At 38.3% G+C, this 24,995-nt stretch overlaps 1 protein-coding gene across 1 annotated transcript in view; it reads left to right on the top strand.

The window, feature by feature from the left end:
* The window catches only part of map2 (microtubule-associated protein 2), a 96,622-nt gene that overhangs the window by 37,599 nt on the left and 34,028 nt on the right, over nt 1–24,995 (top strand). Inside the window, exons 3-4 of the mRNA XM_042226226.1 lie at nt 8,869–9,008; nt 20,537–20,800. Of these exons, the coding sequence (XP_042082160.1) occupies nt 20,590–20,800 (211 nt within the window). The 5' untranslated portion in view covers nt 8,869–9,008; nt 20,537–20,589. The remainder of the gene's footprint in view (nt 1–8,868; nt 9,009–20,536; nt 20,801–24,995) is intronic.

The raw sequence follows: 24,995 nt of genomic DNA, 5'->3' as shown, positions 1-24,995 counted from the left end.
ATAGATAGAGATAGAGAGATATAGAGATCTGAATATGACAGCATTACAGTTAAGACAGATTGAATGGGCTAAAAGAGCTCTCCATTTAATGAAATGCATACAGTTTTTTCATGGGGGAAATAATTAATGGATAGATGGTGAAATCACAAAAAGAAAATTCATGTATCAAGTCATACACTTTGCATTGAATGACAGTTATCATTGAACTGGATTGTCTGATGGAAAATGAATGAAAAAAATGAATTTATAATTGAAAAACCCTTATATGTCACACCATCTCATTCACTTATTTACATAAAAATAAAACATAAGTCTCTTATTGACTTAATTACACATTTTTACTCTAATAACACAGAAGTTGTGCTGTCATTGTAGCCGATAATGTCAGCTGGTGTCAAAGAAGATAAAATCTTTTTCTGTGCTGGTAGTTGTTCGTTGTGTTTGTTGTCTTAATTTTTGCAGTGTTATCAATGCTGTAGTTTGGGTATGTGCATGCACACACACACCTTTAAATGAACAGAAAAATTCATACTTTCCCATTAGGCCACAGCATCCGCTATTTCTGAGGGGGAGCAGGTTAATGAGGAGAGGGATGATAAATGAGGGGCTAATGAAGAAGAATAATCACTATGTTCAGTTTAAGCTCTGGGAAATTTCTGTTAAATGGCACAGATTTTTCATTTTAGATATCAATTACATATATATGCATATGTTGCTTTTCTCAAGCTGCCATCCCAGCACAGTAAGGTAGCTGGACATATCCATTCATCTCATACAGCTTACCACAAGTTCTAGATGTCCTGTCTTAAACGAACAAATGGCTCATATTCAGTAGATTTTGAGGAGGCCTTCTGAGCATCATTTCCATTGACCTGAATTAACTTGAGGGTTATTTCTCAAAAATAAAATGTGAGCCTCCTCTGGAAATGTTGCAGGATCATAAAAATGATTTGTTAGCAATCTTTGCAAGAGAGGTGAAGAAACTTTAATCAAGATTGAGGTGATGGACCAACTAACTTTGTCACTTCTTGAGTTTTTTGAGGTTTCATAGATTAGAATAGAATAGAATAGAATTCAACTTTATTGTCATTGCACATGCACAGGTACAGGGCAACGAAATGCAGTTTGCATCCATCCAGAAGTGCTTTAGTGATATAGATATATTACAATATATATTAGCAATAGTATAGATATGTAAGTATATTACAGAAATGGGTCTATTATGGTATGTTATAATGTACACGGTATGAAGTATGTTGTGAATATTCTATAACTATAAGTATGTACAGGCTGTAGTGAGTAACAAGCTATGAACAGGATATAAATATGAAAAACTATACAGAATATGAAATAAATAACTTTACAGAAATCTGAGATATACAGCTATAAGAAATGGGAACTATGCAAGTTGTAAACGGTTGTAGGATAAAGTGCTAGTGGTTGTGAGTGGTGGTTCAGTCCATGTTTTATTGTGTGTTTGAGGGTACAGTTGTCCATTGTGGGTGTGTGTATGTTCAGTCCATGAGTTTAACGTGGGTCAGATGTCAGGAGGCAGAGTTCAGGAGTCTGACAGCTGTGGGGAAGAAGCTGTTCCGGTACCTGGTGGTCTTAGTCCGGAGGCTCCTGTGGCGCCTCCCAGAGGGCAGGAGGGTGAAGAGTCCATGTGATGGGTGACTGGGGTCTTTGATGATTTTCCCAGCCCTTTTCAGACACCGCTTCCTGTAGATGTCTTTTATGGCAGGAAGTGGTGCTCCGGCGATGCGCTGGGCAGTTTTCACGACCCTCTGCAACGCCTTCCGGTCCGAGGCAGAGCAGTTCCCGTACCAGACTGTTATACAGTTGGTCAGGATGCTCTCGATGGTGCAACGATAGAAGTTCACCAGGATGTCTGAGGACAGGTGGTTCTTCCTCAGAGTCCTCAAGAAGAAGAGGCGCTGGTGAGCCTTCTTGACCAGCTTGGAGCAGTTGGTCGTCCAGGTGAGATCCTCGGAGATGTGGACTCCCAGGAACTTGAAGCTGCTCACACGCTCCACAGCCGTCCCCTTAATGTGGATGGGTGGATGTGGGTCAGCATTCCTCCTGTAGTCCACGATGAGCTCCTTGGTCTTCTCGGTGTTAAGCAGCAGATTATACACAGGTTCCACCATACCTACACAATACACATAGGTCTGCTTTGATACTGTACTCTATAAGAGTTGTTCTGCAGAATCATACAGGCAGGAGTAAAGACCTTAACCTGCAGAGCATACACTCATTAAAAATTAAAGCTTTACATAACCATACGATTCACAATCGAACCTACTGGGAGCCAATTTTACAGTATTACTGAATAATCCAAGACTCAGAAGATTTTTTTCCCTGAAAGCCCTTGCGGCATCAGCACATACATTTCGACTCCTCGCACCAGTCCATTCACAATAAATGAGATTCTTGCATTTTCAAAGCAGGAAGCAGTAAGCTTGGTCAGTTGAAACACACACATGCATACACACAAACATAACCCCCTACAGACTGCACAAAATGTGGGCTGACAGGTAGCTGCTGGATGTGCAGTCCCAGGAGACAGAACAAAGCACTTTCATTTTGTGTGTGTATGCTTAATCAGTATGTGTGTATTTGCAGGATCAGAGTGGTTTTGGTGGGTGGGGTTTGGTTGTTTGGTGGTGGTTGTGTTGTGTGTGTGTGTGTGAGGTGTGTGTGTGTGTGTGTGTGGTGTGTGTGTGTGTGTGTGTGTGTGTGTGTGTGTTATAGGTACAAGGTTACATAAGAAGGAAGCTAAAGTGACCTTCACTGAGAGGAAAGAAAGTAGCTTAAAGGGATGAGTCCAAAACTCTCATGGGCTCACTCTATAGAGTGCGTATTTGTGTGTGTGTATGTAGAAGACTGTGTATGCTGGAGGTGTACACAAGTAGGTTATGGGTTGGTCACAGGTAGTTGTCATTTGTGGATCAGAGAGAAACATCTATTAGAAATTAACACAGCTACGATCAACAACACACAGAACAGATAGGGCGACAGATAGATAGGCAATAGGGTGTGATGGAGGCCAATGATCCACTGTGGCTGTTGGCGCTGCGCTTCCACAGGCCGCTGGTGTAGAGACTTATTCCTGTTAATGACAACAAGGAAGCAAGACGAACAGCAATTTTACTTGCTAGCAAGGGAGGCTGGTCGGAACCAGGCTCTTGGAGCTAAACGCTCCTCACCTGTCTCCTAGCCAACTCCAAATAAACAGCCTTCCTTGCTGCCTTTTTATTGAAAACAGTTACAGTACACACAAGCACCACCCATTGTAAAAAAACAACAAAAAAAAACCCAAAAACAAACAAACAACCCTTATGGTCACAAAAGATAAGGTACTGTGCGTGTATGTGTGTGTGTATGCCTGTGCGAGAGTGTGTGTATGCATGCGTTTGTGTGTGTTTGTGTTTGGGGGTGCGTTTGTGTGACCTCCTGCTTACCAAAAGGATCATAAAAGCAGGAAGCTTATTAAACAAGAAAACAGAACCCTCACATAGATTTGCCTATTATAAAATACTATAGCCTCCCCCACCAACAAACTGGCTGGAGAGTTGGTCAGAAACAAAGGAATGTCTCCGATCTGATCCTACAGTTTAAACTAAGACTTACAAATTTAAGTAACACAATGACAACATTTAACAATTTGACTCCAATAGTGGCGACCCCTAAAGCGAGCTGAAAGAAGTGGAACAACTGAAGAATTGCATTACCACTATTTATTATTCCAGTATTGAGCCTCACATTTTTAATAATTTAAAAGTAAGCCTGGATTTATTTGTGATAGAAAGTAGTGCAATTGCAGGTTTTGGGGCCAGTGTGACTCAGGAGGTAGAACAGGTTGTCTACTAATCATGACAGTTGGTGGTTTGATGCCTGGCTTACCAAGTCCACAAAGTATCCTTGAGCAAGATGCTAAACCCCATGGAAGCGTACGCATGAATGGTTAGACTACACTCAAATAAAAATGCTGAATGAATGGGTGAATTAGACTTATTCTAGAAAGCTTTGAGTGCTCAGCTAGAATAGAAAAGTGCTGTTTAAGTATCATACATAAGTACCAGAACTATTTTCCTCAACTTAGAGTAAAGAATGAGTGGGTTAGAAATTAATTGGAACTTTTAGATAGAGGCTTGGAACGCTGGTTTCAGAGAGGACAGACAATGAGCTTGTTGTTATCAACCATTTATTTAATGGAAATGGGTTAAGGCTTTTCTTCCATCTCTAACCCAACTTTAAAAAAAGCACTAACAAATGAGACAATATGTAAAAAGGTTCATTTGTGGATTAGAGTCAGGTGTGTTTAGAAATCAGACCTTTCTTAGAGGGCAGGGTAGTAAGGTCAATAAATAAATAAATAAATGAATTAATTCTCTATTTTCCAGAAGCTAAAGATTATTATCAAAGGAATGTATGTGACAGTACCACAAGAGATGTTATTATCTTTAGAAAGAATGATAGAGTTGAAGAGTGGTAATGGGGACTCACTTTTATTCTTAAATCTTTTATTTTGAAATTCTTTGTTGTATCCGTTGTAAAGTAAATCCAGTGATGCTGGTTACAGTGATGGTATTCCATCTACAACATAAACCATATGTAATTTACTCTTATCATGTTATACCCTGAAGTGGAGTGATGTAACACATATTCTGTTATGTTTATGTGTGAAATACGATTATAGAAAATGCAAAAGCCAGTTTGTGTATTGGAAACACAGATTTAAGTGCCTTTGTTAGTAAAAGGAGGAAATCCCTTTACAGCTTTTATTAAAGTGTTCTTTGAAAAAAAATCACTCACTACTACCAAAAAATTGAAAACAACAAAAAAGATCTTTTTTCATTCTAATCATTGGTCAGTTGGTGCTCAAAAATCTACTGTACAGTACGAAAGGGGGAAAAGGACAACCCTAGTGGAGTAAACACCATGGTGTGATTTAGACCTTTGATGCTTGGCAAACACTATAACAGCTTAATGGACTAATTGGTGAGTGTGGCTGCCAGAGACTGGCAGTGTCTCCAGAGCTTCACCAGACCTGGTTCTGGCTTCTTTGTTGTCTGAAGCTGTGTCACCACAGTTCAAAATCATACCTACCCCAGTCTTACACCAATGGTTTGTCTTATTCGGTTTTTTTTTTTTTGGTTTTTTTTGTCTCACTGTTAATGAGTTATTTCACTTCAAGGCATTTCATTTGCATTTTTATTAGAAACTCTTGACCATACATAATTGAAGCTAGATGGGTTGATCATGTAGGGCAGCAGGGTACATCTCACAATAAGAATCTGTTTATACAGGCTATACACTTAGTAGTTTTAATAGTTGCTTGTGTCATGTACATTTGCTAATGGTGTATTGGTTTTTTTTTTAAGCAATTGAAAAGACTTTTAAACTATACAAAAACACGTAAGCTGAGGGGTAAGAGTACATACCACATGGCTGCAGATGCCATCAGCTGAGTGTCCCAGTTGAATCTTGCTTCTGCACTTTTCCTGTATCTTTAACTGTGTAAATGAATATTTGCACAGAGAACACAAAGGCTTGTCCAAGGTCATTGTTTGAGGTGTGACTCACATGTGACCCTTAGCTGCTTAGCTGAGGCACGAATAAAAAATGTGTTTCCTGCTTTTTGTAAGTGTTGTTTTCGTATCTTTGAGGCTTTGACTCTCTTTGCCGAAGGCCGTCACTGATTTCAGTTCGGGCACTCGCCTTTTCTGTTGTCCACAATGTACAACAACTGAATAAGCAGAGTAGAGATACTACATGCATTATGTAGAAAATGTATGAACTAGTAAATTTTAAAAAATGCACTAATACACTACTTACTACTACTTCATTAACTACTTCATTAACTTTGTGAGATTTTACTGGAGGTACATGAAACAGGTATTCAATAGAAGACCCTTAGTTGACCCTCTTTTTCAGTGTATCCCATCCTTTTTTTGTACAGTTAATTTGTTTGTGGGTTTTTTTGTGTCTATGTTGTGTGCTATCTTTAGTCATCAACTTTCTGATAAGTGCAATTGGCAAATATACAGAATTTATTTAATGTGTCTGAGTATGAAAAATGTTACAGCAAATTCAGTCAAACTGAAAAAATAAAGTAAATAGCGAAATATGAAAATAATGCAGGAGGTCTGCAGCACTGCTTGTAGGCTTTTGAATCAAATCTAAGTTTTGTTTAGTAATTTTACCAACTTCCAAGCCTTTTTAATAAATTGTGACCCTACCTGCCATTCCCCATGTTTTACAAGTTACAGACATACAGTACTACCATACTGTTTACTATGCCTATATATTTAATATTGGCTTCAGTACCAGGCTGTATATATATTTTTTCCATATTGTAAACAAATATTTTAAAAAAGCCACAAATGTCAATAACACCTTCACCTTGTGGCTATATTGTCACAACCAAACTGAATTGCAGTTTAGAAAAAAAAAAAAAAAAGCCTATTTGTCACAATGGAGTTAATGAAAGCACTGATCACTGCAATGTTTTGTTTTGGGTTTTTTTTTTTTTGTCAGATGAGATGTCTTTCTGCCATTACAATATTGGTTCTACCCTCAACATGTTCATGCATTAGCTGATTGCTTTGCATTATTTACCAAAGTAATTATCAGCACAGTTTGAGTGTGCATAGAGGCTAAGACAGTTATGCAAGCTGATGGCTGATGGTGCTATTTAAATTGCAGGGGGTTAATTTAATTATATACTGGGGGAAAAAAGATATTTAAAAAATCTATTTTGGACACTATTAAAGACAACATGCTACCAATAGAGATGTATCTACAGTTCTATAAATTGATTAAGGTGTTAATATCACTGATTTATATTTGCTTAAAAGCACTTGCTTGATCATTGTCATATATGATGCTTATGATTTAGGTTTCCATCTGTTTTGCATTCAAATGATTTAAGTCTCTTGTGATCTACCTATATCAATCATTGAGAGGAAATATACAGTACTTTAACGTATAGTAATATACAATAAAAAGAAATGCTGAATAGCTTTGTACATAACAGGCATTTGATTAGCTGTATTTGCTTTTTTGTTTGCAGTAATGCTGTAATCAGAACTAGTGATAGTTGTGATAAAAAGGAAAAAAAAATTGCAGGGAGTTGTAGTTATGCCCATTTGTAGATATATCATTAGAGCAAAGCTGTGGGTAGAAGTGTTGTAGATTTGTGTAGCTTCCTTAAGAAATTGGGAAAAAAAAACTTTTTTACACACTGATTACAGATTTTACACACAGTATTGCATTCTAAAGTTCATTTTGAAATTGAAAACATTCTCACAAATGCAGCCTATATAACTCACAGATTTGGTTAGTTTTTGTTAGATTTGTTTTCTGAAACATAATAAAAAATCTGATTTAAAACTACATATTCAATTTACTACATACTTGCTACTTACTAAATCAGTGCATATTCTTGCCCCCCCCCCAAAAAATAAACAAACAAACAAACAAACTCATGCATTTTGTTGGCTGTATACTTTAGTTTGCTGTAATTGCTAAGAGCTGAAAAGTCAACGGAGCTCCAGGTGAGTACAGTCTGCAGTTTTCATTGATGATCTGCCTTCCTTCTGACAAATCTCCCTGTGTCTGCTGTCGAAAATAGGACCAGCTTATTCCTTTTTATCTAGGAGTTCCACATACAGAATGTTTTAGCCTTTGCCCAGAGATGCCCTGTAAAATATAGCTACATATTTAGCTAGAATATAAAGTAATAGGTTTGGAGTGTGACTGTTTTTGAGGTTGTGGACAGGTGTCTTTTATACTGATAACAAGTTCAAACAGGTGCCATTAATACAGGTAACAAGTGGAGGACAGAGGAGCCTCTTACAGAAGTTAGTTACAGGTCTGTGAGAGCGAGAAATCTTGCTTGTTTGTAGGTCACCGAATACTTATTTTCCACCATAATTTGCAAAGTTCTTTAAAAAAATCTGTGAATGTGAATTTGTGGATTTTTTCCCCCCTAATTTTGTCTCACACAGTTGAGGTATACATAGGATGAAAATTGCAGGGCTCTCTCATCTTTTTAAGTGGGAGAGCTTGCACAGTTGGTGGCTGACTAAATACTTTTTGTCCTACTGTACATTGCAGAGCAATATCCTATAAACATACAAGTTTGCATCCAGATATGCTTTTCATTTTTAAGGAATTTGGAAAAAGAAAAAGCTCACTTTGAGATTGTGGGCTGTGTAGATTAAAAAGGGTAATTTTACTGATTTTATAATTACATGGAAAAAGTATAAAAAAGTGAATGTACTTTAGAAGCATTTTTGTTCTTGCCCACTGTGATGATTAATAATTTCACCACATCACTACGTATCCATCTGGGTTTAGTACACAAACAAACTGTAGTAGTTTATATGCAAATTATTTCTGCAATGAATGTTCAGTGATTAAGCCATTTACTCTGTTTGTTATGCATCATTTATATGAATAGAATGTGTCTAATGCAGCAGCTCTAAGATAAAAACCTCTTTTGTGTCAAGTTTGTCTGTAAGCTGCTTTTGCAAGATCTCGTTTGAATTATGTGGACATTTTGGAAGCTGGAGTTGCTGTTACTGCTCAGTTACATTGCATGAGTTAAACACAGGCGTGGGAAAATAGTAGAAATATCTGTGTTTCTATGCTTGGATGTGCTATTGTCCTAGTTTTGACTATTACTGTGGCAACTTAGTGATTAATTTCAATACATCATGTCATATCATGTCACACACAAACATTTTTTATTTTTTGGGACAGTCAAATAATTCTAAGAACAAAGAAAACATTCACAACTGCAGACAAATAGAGGCTTATGTAATTCAAATAAGTACTGATCTTGTTTTTCTTAACTTACAGGTGCAACAAAAGGGCCTGTCGCACTTGGCTTTCTCTACTCTTCTGACAATCTCTACGTCAGTCTTTTGATAGTGGGAGAGAAGATAGTTTCTCTGGATCCAGCCTGACGCCTATTCCAAAGTTCCATCCCACCTAATCAGGTAATGACTCCGCCGTATGTGTAAACAAACATAATGCCAGACTTGGTTGCTGGTTTTTTTGCTGTCGGTATGATAATGATTAAAAAGTAAATTGTTACTTTGAAACAACTCACCAAATCTAAACGAATTAAGCCAAAACCAGCCAAACCTCATCTACTATCGTGCTAAGCCTGTTCAGAATCAAATTCATCTATTCAAACATACAAGATGAATAACTGTCAAAAAGAGGAAAAAGAAACATTTACAACAAGAGAGAGCTGGAGAGAAAGAATGCCTGTTACCTCCACAGATGAAATGGCTGTGTGGGTGGATGTACATGTGAGTGCAGGCTGCTAGGAGCTATGAGTGGGAAGTGGGTACTGAGTGGGAAGAGAAGAGCTGCTTTAGTGAGACAATCAGCACCAAGACCCACTGAAAAGCAGTCACGCTTTCATGGCTTTTCTTTGTTTTCCGTGTTCCAGGTAGTGAGGTTGGCTATGGATGATTGGTAAAAGTGTCTGTCTGTATAGAGCATGTTTGTATGTATCGAGGTCAGCTGATGGTGTGTCCCATTATTTCTCACATAATCATGATGTAGTTTTATAGAAGACTCCATAGAAACAGGATAAAATAGACTCACTGGACAAAAAAAATATTGTTTAAAAGTGACAGTAAGCCTCAAGAACTCATGTAAATGGACCTGCTGCTTTATTTTGGTTTCGGCTGGTTTATGCCACAATATGATTCACATATATTGTGTAAACAACAAAAACAAAATGCTTATGTGCACGTATGATAGGCACTATTTTGGAGTATTTCTAGTGGAAAGGGACACTGCATATGTATACATATTCACTTTTTATATATTGCGCATTTAAGCATTTGTATCCAGTAGTAATGACGACATTGTTGTTGTTTATATAGAGAAGTATTATTTCATGCTGTTCAACATGTTTTTTTTGCTCGTGCGCCAAAAATCACGAATCACAAAAATCCTCAGATGTAAAGTATTTGCTGCAGCATTTAGTCTGCACCTACAAAAGCCTACAAAACGTCAGGTGCTGTAATAAGGTCTTAAAAGCCTGGTAAAGCTGATATAAGATAGGTCTCTTTTTAGGTTTTAGAAAAAAGGCATTATTAAAAAGAAAAAAACCCACAGTGCTGATGAATTTTAACATTTTGGTTTCTTCTGTGACTTTTCTACAACTTTTACAACAATTATTCCCCAAATCTGAAAGTACTACCTTGATGCATTTTTATGCATCATTAGAAGCTTTTACTTAGGAAACTGAATAAAACTGTGTTACCCATGCTAAAGTATAGCCAGCTGTGTGACTGCCAAGTGTACTCTGCCATATAAAATACTTCTAAAGGTACAGTTATACACTCTTGGAAAGCTGAGAGTTAGATGAGAGGATTCACCAGTTGCCAGTTTGTCTGAAGACTGAAAAACCCGGAAACAGCTACGTTTGCTCAAGTGGTGACCTGCAGTTACCGTATTCCTTTGAAGAGCTACTTGACGCTGGCTTCAAAAGTTAGCCAGTCTCGACAGACTTTAATGTTAAATTGCTCAGCTTCATTCATGAAATTCAAATGTTTGTAATATGATACAAAAACAGTTTTAGATTTTTTTTGAGGACTTGATTTTAAGTGTAGATACTTTATATTGACAAGTGTGCCAACATATGTAACTGCATCCTGTACTGTCCACTAGGATTCACCTAGTGCACCTATTTCAGCTGTATTTGTGGTATTGGTGCTCTTTGGTGGATGTTGCTGCAGATGGCTGACCCTCCCTGAGCCTGTTCTGCCCGAGGTTTCTTCCTGTTAAAGGGAGTTTTTCCTTCCCTCTGTTGCCAAGTGCTTCCTCACAGTGGGTCATCTGATTGTTGGGGTATCCTCTGTATTATTCTAGCGTCTTACAATATAAAGCCCCTTGAGGGGACTGTTGTTGTGATTTGGCACTATGTAAATAAAATTGAATCAGATTGAATTCTAATTATCGGGTCAATAAAATTTATCGATGCAGCTTGCTATTATTAGCTAATAACCTAGCGTTTTATATTCCTGAATCCCAGAATCAAGACTGCAAATGACATGACAGCTAAACCAGAAGCATCAAAATATGGGGTTCACAATCCAGTGGGCAATCTTTCAACAAAAAAGTTATATCTCATCTGTCAAGTATCAAAATCTCCTGTTTTATATGGAGTTATGAGTGGGAGCAGTTCCCAACGATTTACTGGTCGTAGCCAAGAAGTAATCTGGCACATAACCCCCTACCAATGAATTGCTATTGTGATAAGTTTTGTTCTCTCTCTATCTCTCTATCTCTCTATCTCTCTATCTATCTATCTCTCTATCTATCTATCTATCTATCTATCTATCTATCTATCTATCTATCTATCTATCTATCTATCATCTATCTATCTATGCTATCTATCTATCTATCTATCTATCTATCTTATCTATCTCTATCTATCTATCTACTCTATCTATCTATCTATCTATCTATCTACTATTCTATATATCTATCTATCTATCTATCTAATCTATTAGCTATCTATCATATACTATCTATCTATCTATCTATCTATCTATCTATCTATCTATCTATCTATCTATCTATCTATCTATCTATCTACCTATCTGATCTACTATACTACTACTTCTGTACAAAAAAATGCTAGTTTTATATTATATTGATTTCCCCTCATATCAGACTATTTGTTGAACAACTATGTGTATGATCTCATTCTCTAATAACTGCGCGCTTAACACGTCTACTCGCATTCGACCTTGAACATGCAACATAAAAGAGCGCACATACTTGGGGACACAAGAGCTTGAATCCCTAGCCTCTCTTGCTCTCGGGCTTCTGCAGCTAGATGGCCCTCAGAGGAGAGCCCTGCAATGCAGCATCTGTGTGACTCACACATGCACGGACACGCACGCACCGCGCCACCACACCAAACCACCCACCAAACACCACACACACACACACACACACACACACACACACACACACACACACACACACACACACACACACACACACACACACACACACACACACACACACACACACACACACACACACAGCGAGATGGCAGCATGTAAAAGTGCTCAGATCGTAGGAGGGAAATGAGGTGGTAGAGAGAGCACAGTGAGGAGAAAGATGAAGCCTGATGAAAGGTGGAGGAGAATGAGTAGGAGGAACATTGAGTGTAGGAGGTGGAGGAAGGTGAACAGGAAGAAAAATAACAGGTAGGAAGAAAATTTCTAAGTGGAAGGATGATAAGAAACCAGACAAAAGAAGAAGAAGCAGATAAGAGCCATGGAAATGACAAATGGACTATTTAATTAGCTCGACGATTACATTGTCTGGAATGAATCTTTATGGCTGATGTGTTCATAGAGAGTTCATCACTCTCACTTCATCTATTTAAGCTGGACTCACATTGTGATTCACACTTGGAGAATAATTGTCTTGAAGCAAATGAAAATAAACTAGAATATTTCCACAGCTTCCAAGTTTATCTTCAACATGCTTCTGATTGGTGCATTAGATTTTGCTTTAACTAATTGCTGTTTTCATAGTCAAGCATTATTATACAGGAACAGCATGTAATTAGTGTTGAAACTACTCATAATTTGCTGAGCAAAGATAATTCATATTAGTTTATAAAAACTCCCAAATAATAAATACATAACAATACTCAGCAGTAATCCCATTAGTAGTTTTGAACTCACCAAGCGCTATTTTTATAGTGGGCAGGTGATAGTGGAGAAGGACAGGAGCAGAGCCTTTCAGCCTCTGGGAGAACATGCAGTTTCACTTTACTGAGCTCTTTTTGCAATATGACAAGTGACAGATGCATTTAAGTATGAATTACAATTCAAAAATTATGTTATTCCTCTGAACGGATTATATTTATGTTTTACCCACAAGGCACGCTTACTTTTTTGAGGCCGTGAGGATGCCCGTATGGAGCAAGTTTTAAATCAAGAATGTGTATTTGTGTTTTGACTCTCAGTTATAATAATGTGCGCAGTAGGCTATAGTTTTCTTTTCTCTGCCTGTCTTGTATTGATTGTGCCTCACAGGACAAATATGCATAGAAAATGTGACAGTGACTGTTAATTATTATTAATATGCCCTATAGCAGGAGACTGGAGCCCAGATCTCCAACACTGTAGCTCAGTGAAAGTCAGTCAGACACTGTTTAAACTGTACTCCTTTACAGTGTAACTGTGCATGTTTCTGTGAATGTGAATTATGCATTTCTTTTTTTTTTTTTCATGTAGGAAGCAAATAAAAACAGGCTCCAGGCTTTGAATCCTCTGACTTTATAATGATTGGCTTTTATTGTCAGCAGAAACAGCAGTTAATAACTCAAGAAGGCAACCCCAATATTTGCTTTACTTACATGGCACCCACTATCCCTCCTCTGAATAACCTCTTTCCCGAAAAACAGTTTTTAAATTAGATGGGGGAGTCAGGGGAGGAAAAGTACCAAGAATGGTTTATTCTGAGGACACACAGAGGAAAATTGCCCCCTTTCAAGCTTTCTGATTTAAAAAATGTAAAACAACCCACTGCTTTCCAGTAATACTTTAGCTAGAGCTCTGTGCATAAACAGCTCAAGATATTTACTGGATTAATTTCAACATCTCACATCAGTGGTGTTGTGGAAAAAGCAGCTTGTCACTGTTGATTCATTCCTTTTTAATAATCATTAGACGTAGGTGAAGGGAGCAGAGAGGAGTAAAATATCGCCCTCAAAATTGCTTTGAGGCTGAATAACAATGTCAGCGCGTGGAAGGCTGTAACAGGAGATGTAATACGCCTTAGTTTGACATTATGAAGTAGATATCAATTATGGATGTGCAGTGGAAAAAAAGTCTAGATATGAATAAAAAACTGCAGATATACACATTGTGCATGTTTACAGATTACATAACGACCACTTTGATGGTTTTGTTTTGATTTCTGTCTGAATATCCTTGTTGCTAGTGTTTTCCTTTAAAATATTAACACTGCTGTGATATATATGCTCACTTAGTTTATAGCTGGCACCTAGGTGACAACACATCTCGCAGGTGATCTGAAGTAAAAAATTACTTTCTATAGGATAAGCAAAACGATGTTATGGAACGGCTGTGTGCAGGCAGGAAAAGGACCCAAAGAGACAGACGTGAACTCAAAACAGCTTTAATGCTGAACTCAAAAAAGGTAACAAAACTGAGACTCCAAAAAACAAACTCAGGCAAACAGACAGAACACACAGCATAGTAAACAGTAGATCGTGACACGAACAAACTGAAACACAGGGCTTAAATACACAGAGGGAGCAATCAGGGAATGGTTAACAGGAGGGAAACACAGCTGGGGCAAATCAGGCCTAACGAGACAAAGGAAGCACAACCAGACGCATTTACATGAGACAAGGACTTTCAAAGTAAAACAGGAAACATAACACAGACTGAACTTACAGACTCGCAGACAGGCACTACAACAGAGGGAACAGAGACGTGGGACCAAGGCAGACACAGAGACATAAACGATAAGATAGAACTCTAACAAAGAAACCAAAGACTAGAAAGGATGAATAATATGATAAACTCAAAACCCTGGGTCAACGACCCAGGCATCCTAACAAACGATGCAGTACTGAAAAAAATAAAAATCTGCATTTATAGTAACGCTCAAAGTATACAACTCTGCAGACTGAAAACCGTATCATGAAGTCATCACAATCAATGCTAGACTACCAAGAAGCACTCACCTATAAGCATCTTAGTAATCTCATGATTATCAATATCACAACAAGGAACTTTTTACACTGCCAAAGGGGCAGATAATCCAAAAAAGTAAAATATTTAGTCCAGAAAATTTACTTTTTTACTTTCACTTTAATTTTTTTTCCAAGTCATTTGATATTGTTTTTCCCTTTTGTGAACATATTTACTTCAACCTTTGGGTGACAATGTGGTGTTGAGAGCATTTTAAGCATTAATTGTCAGCACTTAGACTCTCAAATATATCAGGCATCTGTTTGCAACTGAATTTTCAGAAAAAGCCTTATACTGTGTTTAAACTATATTCACTGTAAATTGCGTCTACTGCACAGCAATTTTAATGCTTTAAAAAAGAGTCTAAAGCTTTAAATTACTTTAGAGCTTGGATCGATCTTTTAAATTAATTTGACTGGATGGTGTGAGGTTTCTGTTTACAAATACATCAGAACATGATTTCAAATGTGGCTGTCACCTTCAACCTTTGACATAAGGATCACTCTGAATGCTTGTGAAAATTGTCTTAAATGTTACAGTGTAATGACAGAAAAGCCAAGTTCATTTTTGTTTGTCTACAAAAAGATCTTTTCTAATGTTTAAAAAAATGTCGACCAATGCTTGTTTGAGTATTAATATTACAACAAAGAACTAAGGCAACGTTTATAACACAGTAATAGAAAAAATGTACTATAAATTAATTAATGGATGTAGTGTTTGGGTTATTTTATAGACTCTTGAAACCTTAAACAAACTGTTTTTGCCTAACAGGCTACAAAATACTATATAGTAACATGAAAGTGCTGCAAGCTACCATCCTAACTATCCACTTGCAGCATTGCCCTGCTCTGCTTGTCTGTTCACTATTCAACTCCATTCTTCTCCAGGGCAGAGAGAGTGCCTATCAGGATCAACCAGCCCACTGGCAAAGTGCCACAGGCTTTTTGCCAAGTGCAACAGACCTACTGTCTACTAAGACACCCAGCGTCTAACTCTATCATATCACAGTCATACCAGAGTTGGTATTTTAACTGAGCATAGCATTAATTAGTATTTTTTGTAATGTAATTTTTTATGCATTCCGTTTGATCTTATCTTCTTAATACCTGCTAAACCTCCAACCAGTATTTTGTTTTGTTTTATAATATTGAGTGAATACAAATGGTGTTAACTAGAATTAGTGAGACACTGAAATTAAGAAGAAAGATGGAGTTTCACATTAGGTGTGGTAATATATTATAATTTCCCCATTTGTTTTATTTGGAGTTTAACCCAGAAGGTGGTGCTGTTTTATTTATACAGCATGCATTGTGCAAAAGTATGCAGAGCACACTTATTGCTACCATCATCATCAACAGCTCAACAGACCTCCAAAGAAGGCAGGGCAAATGTCCCTTGTCCTCTTGTGAACCACCACTGACACCATGCGCCTGGCCACCAGTCAGTTGTATCTGGAAAATTGCCACTGAGCTGAATGTGACCTTCATCATCAAACAGACAGTATGTAGACATGGCATGAGGACAGCAGTCTCATTTCTGAATTTTATGACTCTTTTAATATTGTAATGGAGTCTTGTACGGGGACACAGTGAGTGAACAAGCAACAGAAGAGAGAGTGACAGTAAAGGTGCTGTCCTAAATATACTGTGGCTTTTGGACCGAGACAGAGAGAGCATTTATGTAAAGCAGTTGGTGGTGAGGTGTTCTTTGTCCTGGAGTCTGTGTCGTGGTTTCATTCACACTGGTGTTTCCATCAGAGGTGACTCATGCAAAGCTCCATTGACTCCTGACTGATCCATTTAGGCTGCAAAGGCTTTACAGCAATCCTATATTCTCTTCTTTTCCAGAATATTCTTTGGTTCTCTTTATTATAACCACCTCTGTGCTCTGTCTATAGTATTCCTTCTCAACATTATTTGTGGTCCTCCTGAGAACCAGCCTGCTCATGTGTGTCCTCTGTAATGGACATTTGTTTTTGGTCTATATCTTTTGACCTGTTTAAGCTACCCCACTAAGTCCTGATTTGCAAATAGAGGATATCCTGGGCTTTCCATTGATATATCATGTGTTTGGGTGTGCTCTTTTAGCTCCAAAAAAAGTAGGAAATCACAAAAAAAGTTCAATGGGAAGATTCTTAGTTCCTCAGTTTTCAAGAGGATATTCACACAGTGCTAACAGTTCATCTCAACTATCCCTTGATCAACACCACTGAATGTTATAAATTTGTAACCAAATGTTAAGATTTCCAATCATAAAATAGTGTAGCTATGCTGGTGGCAACACACCTCTTTGGTACAAACTTAAATACCTTACTAGCTATTGCATCGCAGAGATGTGCATGATCCCAAGAGGCTAAAGCCAGTTGCTTTTACCACCGTACCCCTGTATTAGTCCATAAAATAAACTGCAGGCTGAGCGCACACAGTGACAAACAGACAATCTGACAAAGACCAAAAGAAGGGCAGGAGTATAAATGCACACAAGATAATTAGGGGAAGTGGATGCAGGCACAGGTAAACACAAGCAGGGAAATAACTCAAACTGAGGCACAAGACAGAAATTGACAGAGTAAAACAAGGATTAATAAACAGAGAAACTTGACGAGGGGAACCCAAGGGAAAGTATAATGTGCAAGGGGCTAGACTCAGATAACAGCCTCCATAAATACTAAAGAGTACCTAGTACCTAAGAGTAAACCTGGACCACAGTATACCCCCAAAATGGGACAGTCAGTAGCATGGAAGTGGATAAATTAATACAGCATTACTAGACACAAAAGTAATAGGAACAGAACTCAACAGGCCAACAACTCAAAACCCTGTGTCCAAGACCCAAGACTGTGACAAAGGCAGCTTTGGACATAAGCATAGTTTTAATTAATAAGCAGTTATTAAGCCTAAATGACACATACATTATTTGTAACAGTATGCAGTGCTTTACAAATGTATTAGATCACCAGTCATAAAAAGACGAAACTACAAATATTTCCGAAACCTGTCAAAATCCTAAACGTTAAATCTATATTGTTATTTATTCTTTAAAAAATAATTATGTGTATTTATGTTTCGTACGTTTTGTAAAACCACGGATTAGAACAATAAATTCAGACCTTATTAATACTGGTGGATTAATCATTACAGATACAGAAAAGTTCTTTTGGGTATGTCAGCAATAATGTAGCAGCTGAGGAATAAACCTTTTAAATTGGCTAATAAATTTGTTAAGCATTAATTATTTATTTTATGCAAATATTTACATTATTTGCAATGACATTTGTGTTTATTAGAGCAGGGCGATATGACCAAAAATATTTATCAGGATATACATTTGAAAAAGTGCGATAACGATATAATTGACACGAGACAAAATACTCCTCAACTTCATTAGTGCAAAAAACCCCATCAATGTATTTTCACTTAAACAAGCAGCTGCTTTTTATGTGCATTAAAGTTATATAAAAATTTAACAGTGCAAATGCAAATTCCTTGCTGACAGTTTAACCAAAAGGCATTTCCAGTGGAAATTGGCCGACATATCCTCAGCATAACCATGTATAATATCCACAAAACTTAAAAAGAGGTTAAACACACACAATATGGTAATATTATGTTGAAGCACAGTACGTATCCCTCCGCGAGGCTCCTGCTTACGATAGCCGTAATGCTCCGACAATCCATCAAGCGGTGTGGCTTCGTAGCTTAGCAAAGTCGTACTAAAACATTTGACAGATTTTCGAGCGCTGTGTACCACATAAAATCGTTTCGAGGTCAGTAAACACAACCAGAATTCATACATAAGGCCCACTGGATTATAAGGGGCACTGTCGATTTTCAGAAAAATCAAAGGATTGATTTTAAGTGTGCCGTATTTTCCAAAAAACACGGTAATAACGACGGCCCGCTAGCATGCTCTACCAAAAATAGTGCTTTGTTGTGTATCTGATTAATGAAAGCTAAACCAGTCCCACACCACTGACTTTGCAGCATTTTTACAAACCAATTCTGGTTCATCCGTTTCATTTAACGATCCGCTTTCGCTCTTCTCATTCTGCGTCGCCGCCATGTGCGTATGTAAACATAGGCACTGCGCATGCGCGTTTTACCCGTATTCTATCGCAATATTTCATTTTATTATCGTTGCCCAAAATTACACCGGTATTACCGTGAACGGTATGATATGGCCCAGCCTTAGTGTTTAATATCCATCTTAACAAAAAATATGGACATGTTGTATTTTCAGTCTTTTCATACATCCTTTGTATGGGAATCACTCTTCTGTTTTCCATTTATATTCTGTTCCACTCTATTCTGTTCTCCTGTTTGGTTGACAGTGAGTAGTAGTATTTAATGTACTGTGAATGTAGTACCTAGTGCTCACTGTAGCAGTACCTTGGTCTTCGGCTGTAGTTATTGACTCCCGTTTTCTCGAGCTGACTTCACTTCACTCTCTGGCTCCCTGAGGACCGCAGAGCTAAATGACAAATTGCTTCTTCACACACACCCTTATGCACAACTGCACAGGCTGCCCTGTAAATGCTACCATCAACAGCCCTTCTGCAAAGATCACCAATTCCCTTTCAGAGTATTTCACAATTTTCTTCCTTCTCACTGAGCCCTTTGTTTACCTCTCTCTTTGTCCTTCAAGCTCAGATTCAACTCAGTGTACTTGTTCCACTATTGTGAGATGTAAATAACCTCAACTGAGCATAAAAAACTGTATATACCAAATAAAAATAGTAATAATAACAGCTCAGTGTAATGATTTTGTACTACTTTGAGCCCATTTATCTCTCCTGGCCAGGTAGTTAAATCCTTGACTTTCACTCCTTGTCTCTGACTGTCCCGGCTTTAGGTGATAATAAGAACTGATCAATAGTTTCAGCCTGTCGCTTCTACTTGATCCTTCTCTGTCCTGATCTGATCAATGTTATCCACTCACTATGAGATATTTCTATGTTAGTCATTGAATTTTAAAAGGCACTGGTCATAATATTTAGGAGTTTAAACATAAATGCATTCAATAACAAAGCAATGTTGGTTATTTTAACATGAAAAATACATGTAAATACTGAATCATAGCCCTACGTAACATGGTATTAGCACTTAACGTTTAGATAAGTCCTAAAATGTTCACACCATGCTGATCAGCTATCATGCTTCCATTAAAAGTATTGGAAAGATGACACACTTTTTGTTTCTGGAACATTTGCCATTGGATTTTCACATAATAGAAGCCAGTATGTTGTAGTGAAGCTGATTCAAACTATTTGTTAGATGTTGGGCTGAATCTTGTCAGATTGATCAGAACCCACCTCTAAACCCTGCAGCCCAGCACGACTCACCGAAAATCCAAGGTCTTCTCTGTTCATTTTCAGCCAGTTGTGTTTTCTGTCTGAGCCGCTGGCTGCATGAGTCATTACACACAAACACACAAATCAATAGGGTTTCATCCAGTGGTTGTCATATGCCAGACAGCATCCAAGGACAGTATTTCACATAACCACCTACACACAAACTCACAGCTGCACTTTCAAAACTGTTGAGTTGAGCTGCAGCAGTGATCATAACATACAAAAAAGAGATTTGCAAATGTGACTGATGTAACATGTCCTAGAGCCTCCTCTGGTCCCTACACTCTTCATTTTCCTTAATGCTGCCATGCTAAAATTGCAGTTAATAACAGAGACATGCTGCGTTCTGACCATTCCTCATCTTTGCTCCTCCCTCTTCCTTCTCTTCCTGTCTGTATCCCAGAAGGAGAGACCCCAACCCTTGCTAAACCTCTTCGGCTGCTAGCTAGCATCAGCATGGCAGACAGTCGACAGCCAGAAGACGGTACCCCTCAGTGGGACCCATCAGCGGGGCAGGAGCCTGGTGGCACCCATGGAGCCAATGGCTACTCCTCCTCAGCCTACAGGACCTGCCAGCCTGGTGGGACCCATGTGGCCACAGCCCCCTATTCTGCCAGGGAGAACGGCTTCAACGGGGAACTAACTGGAGCTCACGCTATAACTGCAGGTAATGTAATTTTACCTTTTGTTAAAGGCATCTGCTTGTATTAATTGAAAGGTTTCATTTTCTACAGGCAGGATAAATGATGGCTGTATCTATTGAGCTAATAGTAGATAGAAAAATGCGTAACAGCCTGCAAAATGTTCCTTAGAACAAATGATGGAAGGTCAGCATATTAAAGTTTTACAATTTTAAAACAGGCTGTCTGAAGACAGCCAGTTCTCACTACATATAGTGATGTCTGTATGTTATTGTGCTCTAAATCAATAAAAATGCATTGTTTTGTTTACAAATGTGGTTAATAAAGTAGAGACCCTAAAGATTCTTGTCTAGGGAAGGGGCAGAATTGCATTTGACAACAGCACGTCGGTACAAATAGGTAAATGTGTTGTGCTGTGCTTTGTGATGTAAATGCTCAGTTAAATCATTAAAACTGAGAGCACAGCTGGCACCCAGTGGAGAGCAATAAACACGATAATAGGAAAACCTTTTTTTTCCCTGTGTGGATGTAAGCATACTCATGAAGACGAAGTGAGGTCTGCAACACTGTGTGTTGTATTATCTGGTTGGGATCCGCATGTGAAACAGCTAAATTTATTTCAGAGATTGTATTCTTTGTTGAAGAAAGTATTTGGCACAAAGGTTCATCAGAAACACATTTCTGTACAAGTACTGTAGGCGGTGTCAATCGTGGTGAGTCCAATCAGCAGCTTTATATAGAGTCTGAAGAGTGTGTTTCATTTTGGTTTTTTACTCCTGGGCACATTGGTATGTTTGTGTTTGCACATTGGTATATGTGTATTTGTATCTTTACAGTATTCTTGGGTTTGTATGCTGGATAGCGATGTGTTTGTGTGTGTTTGCGTTCTGTCTCCACTCTAAGCTTTCTAAGTCCTCACTGCAGACACATACTGTTATTAACAATGCTATAATTAACACATAAAATCTGTCCCCCCACCCCCTCCAATCGCCAACCTCACTTACACCCTGGAGACAAGACCAGTAACATCCAATGGTGTAACCATGGCAACTGCTCCCCTACAATTTAGTTTGCCAGGCCTTTGTTCTTTTCAACTGTAGCTTACCACTGACAAGACCAAAAAGCATGCAATGACAAGACCCCAATTAACCTCCCATCTCGCCATTACTGCGACCTAGCAGTTACTAATTTTTGCTCTGATAATGGTGTTTTTGAGTGGCCGTTTTTATGTCTTCAGTGCCCATCTTTGATATGCTTACTTTGTCCATAAATAGGTGAGCAAGTTGTTCAGTAAACATAGTGCATGGGCACTTGCCTGTACAGGTCAACTGCTTTTTTTTTCTGTGCAAGCTCAAGTACAAACACTAAAACTGAATAGTTGTTATATTAATACACTGTTTTTATAGCTAATAATGTTATTCTGCGGAGCATGCAATGGACCGTATCATCAGTTGTAATTACAAAAGTGTACTTTCGTTCCAGTTTGACATCCTGTGCTTAATTAATCCCTTAAGTCAGTTCACATTTTTACCAATGTCCTTTGAATATATTAAATATAGTTTTCAAAATTAACATGTTAATGCCTGTGAATAAAATGTTTTGCTCCCTGCAGTGTCACGAGAGAATTTCCAGGTTTTCGGAAAATATGCGAATCAATTACCTACTGTGATGGAAATGAAATTGTCAGTGACCCTTTCCAGATCTGATTATTTTTTGTCTTTATGACTTGTATACTTCCAGTGTGTGCAGTTTTCATCTGTCACTGAGATTAAATGTATCTCACAGGAGTTTAAGGATTATAATGTGTCAGCTTGACAGACCCGTGCAAATCTGATCCAGTCACATGCAGGATTCAGAGGGAATAATCTGATGGGATATCCTGTTATTTGAGTGAATGAATGATCCATCAAGGTCATAAGATTAATGTGAGGATGTCTCTAAAATATGATGACCAACAAATAGCTCTAATTATCAGTGGAATAGTAATGGCTACCATTATTCTTACATAATGGCTAATAATGGTAGCCTGTAGTTACAAATGGACTAAGTCAATTTGTGAAAACGGAAAATATCAAGTAGAATTCCTCTTCTATACCAGCTTTCATATATGCTGGTCTATAACAATGATAATTAAGAGTATATCAATACTTTTAACACAATGCATTCTGTTTAAATATGACATTCTCTCCCCAGCTGTGTAACCAAAGCTGTGTTTATCTGCAGAGCATCTTGTCAGCAGACATTAGCATTGCCACAGAACAGAGCAGTCTGGGGGATAAGTGGGGTAGGAACGGTGGCAGAAGGGCTGATACTGGCACTTGGTGAGCCTTCTCTCGCTGTGAAAAGCTCTTCGGACACAACAAGAACTACCGAAGCATGAAATTGCCCTCTTGACTTTCTTTGAAACAAAGTTAAAAAAGCCAGTCGGCCATTCTACAAGTGGTCAAGAGAAAGAGATGAAGAGAGAGGAAAGAGTCAGACTTAATAGAAACAGAAAGAATACAAAGCGTTGTTGAGCTCATTACAGGGGGTGCTTGGCTTACATAAATCAAGGAAGCCTTGGTGTTATGCTAGGGCTATTGCTTTGGCTGATGTCTGTGTCATTTATATCGTTGATGTGAATAACTGGGCATAGTGTCAAGAATCCTGGACAAGATTTTCTGTTGTTAATGTCCATCCATAGCAACAGCCTAAATCAGTATGTTTGGCAGCATCAGAGAGGAGATTATTTTTTAAAATATTTCCACTTTGGGCTGGGCCATATCATACCATTCACGGTAATACCTGTATAATGTTAGGCAATGATAAGAAAATGAAATATTGCGATAGAATATGGGTAAAACGTGCATGCGCAGTGCCTTTGTTATCATACGCACATGGCAGAAAAAGCATGGCGGCGACGCAGAATGAGAAGGGCGAAAGCGGTGAAACTTCAGTGGTGCAGAACTGGTTTGGCTTCCGTCCATCAGATACACATTTTTTGGTAGAGCATGCAAGGGGGCCATTGTTATTACAGTTATTACCGAAACGATTTTATGTGGTACACGGCTCTCAAAAGTCTGTCAAAAAATGTTTTAGTACGACTTTGCTAAGCTGCGAAGCCGCATCACTTGATGGATTGTCAGAGCATTACGAGTACCGTAGTCAGGAGCCTTGCGGAGTGATACATACTGTGCTTCAACATAATATTACTGCATAGTGTGTGTATAACCTCTTTATGCTAAGGATATGTCGGCCATTTTATGCTGGAAATGCCTTTTGGTTAAACTGTCAGCAAGGAATTTGCATTTGCACTGTTAAATTTTTATATAGCTTTAATGCACATAAAAAACAGCTGCTTGTTTAAGTGAAAATACATTGATGGGGTTTTTTGTGTTTTGTTTTTTTTTGCACCAATAAAGTTGAGGAGTATTTTGTCTCGTGTCAATTATATCGTCAGTTATATCGTTATCGCAAATTTTCAAATATATATCATGATAAATATTTTTGGCCATATTGCCCTGCCCTATTTCCACTACATGTGTATGTCTGATCTGTATGTGTTGGGTTAAGAAAGCAAAATCTAATTGGTCTAATTGCCGAGGATAATATATTTTGTGAAGGTTTTTGTCTCCGATTACGTAGCTACAAACTGAGCTTGCTTGTGTTCTGGCAGGCAGACTGTGGGGATATGGGGAATGAGGACTCAAAACGCAGACTCTGCGATGCAAACAGTGCTTTTTATTTACAGTGAGAAGCTGTAAACACAATAACTCCCCGTTGCTCCCTTGAATCCCGTGCGTGTGCTTCCCTCCGACGTCTGTGCTCGTGCTCCCCGCTGTTGTGTTTCCACACACCCCGTGCGTGCAGCCTTTCTGGACCACTCTTTCTCCTGGTAGGATAACTCAATGAACCCGCACTGGTGGGAGCTCCAACACTCTCCTAAGTAGCTCCCCCGACGAGCCCTGATCACCAACAGGTGTGTGGTAGGAACTTCAGGTGTGGCCAGTCCTCCTGCCGGGCCACACCCATCAGGCCCGCATGTGGCTGTTCTCCATCCTCCAGCCACACTTGTACACACCCACACACCCACACCCTGCCTCTACATATAATGAGTGGAACACAGAACAACACAGCACAGTGCAGAAAGACACACATCCCCAAATAACAACAACAACACTAATAATAATAATAATAATAATAATAATAATAATAATAATAATAATAATAATAATAATAATA

This window comes from Haplochromis burtoni, unplaced genomic scaffold (genome assembly GCF_018398535.1).
Source record: "Haplochromis burtoni strain Fernald_Lab_line unplaced genomic scaffold, NCSU_Asbu1 Contig_202, whole genome shotgun sequence".
Taxonomy (NCBI): Eukaryota; Metazoa; Chordata; class Actinopteri; order Cichliformes; family Cichlidae; genus Haplochromis; species Haplochromis burtoni.
Note: the sequence above shows the minus strand (reverse complement) of the source record. Positions and strands in the feature narration are given on the sequence as shown.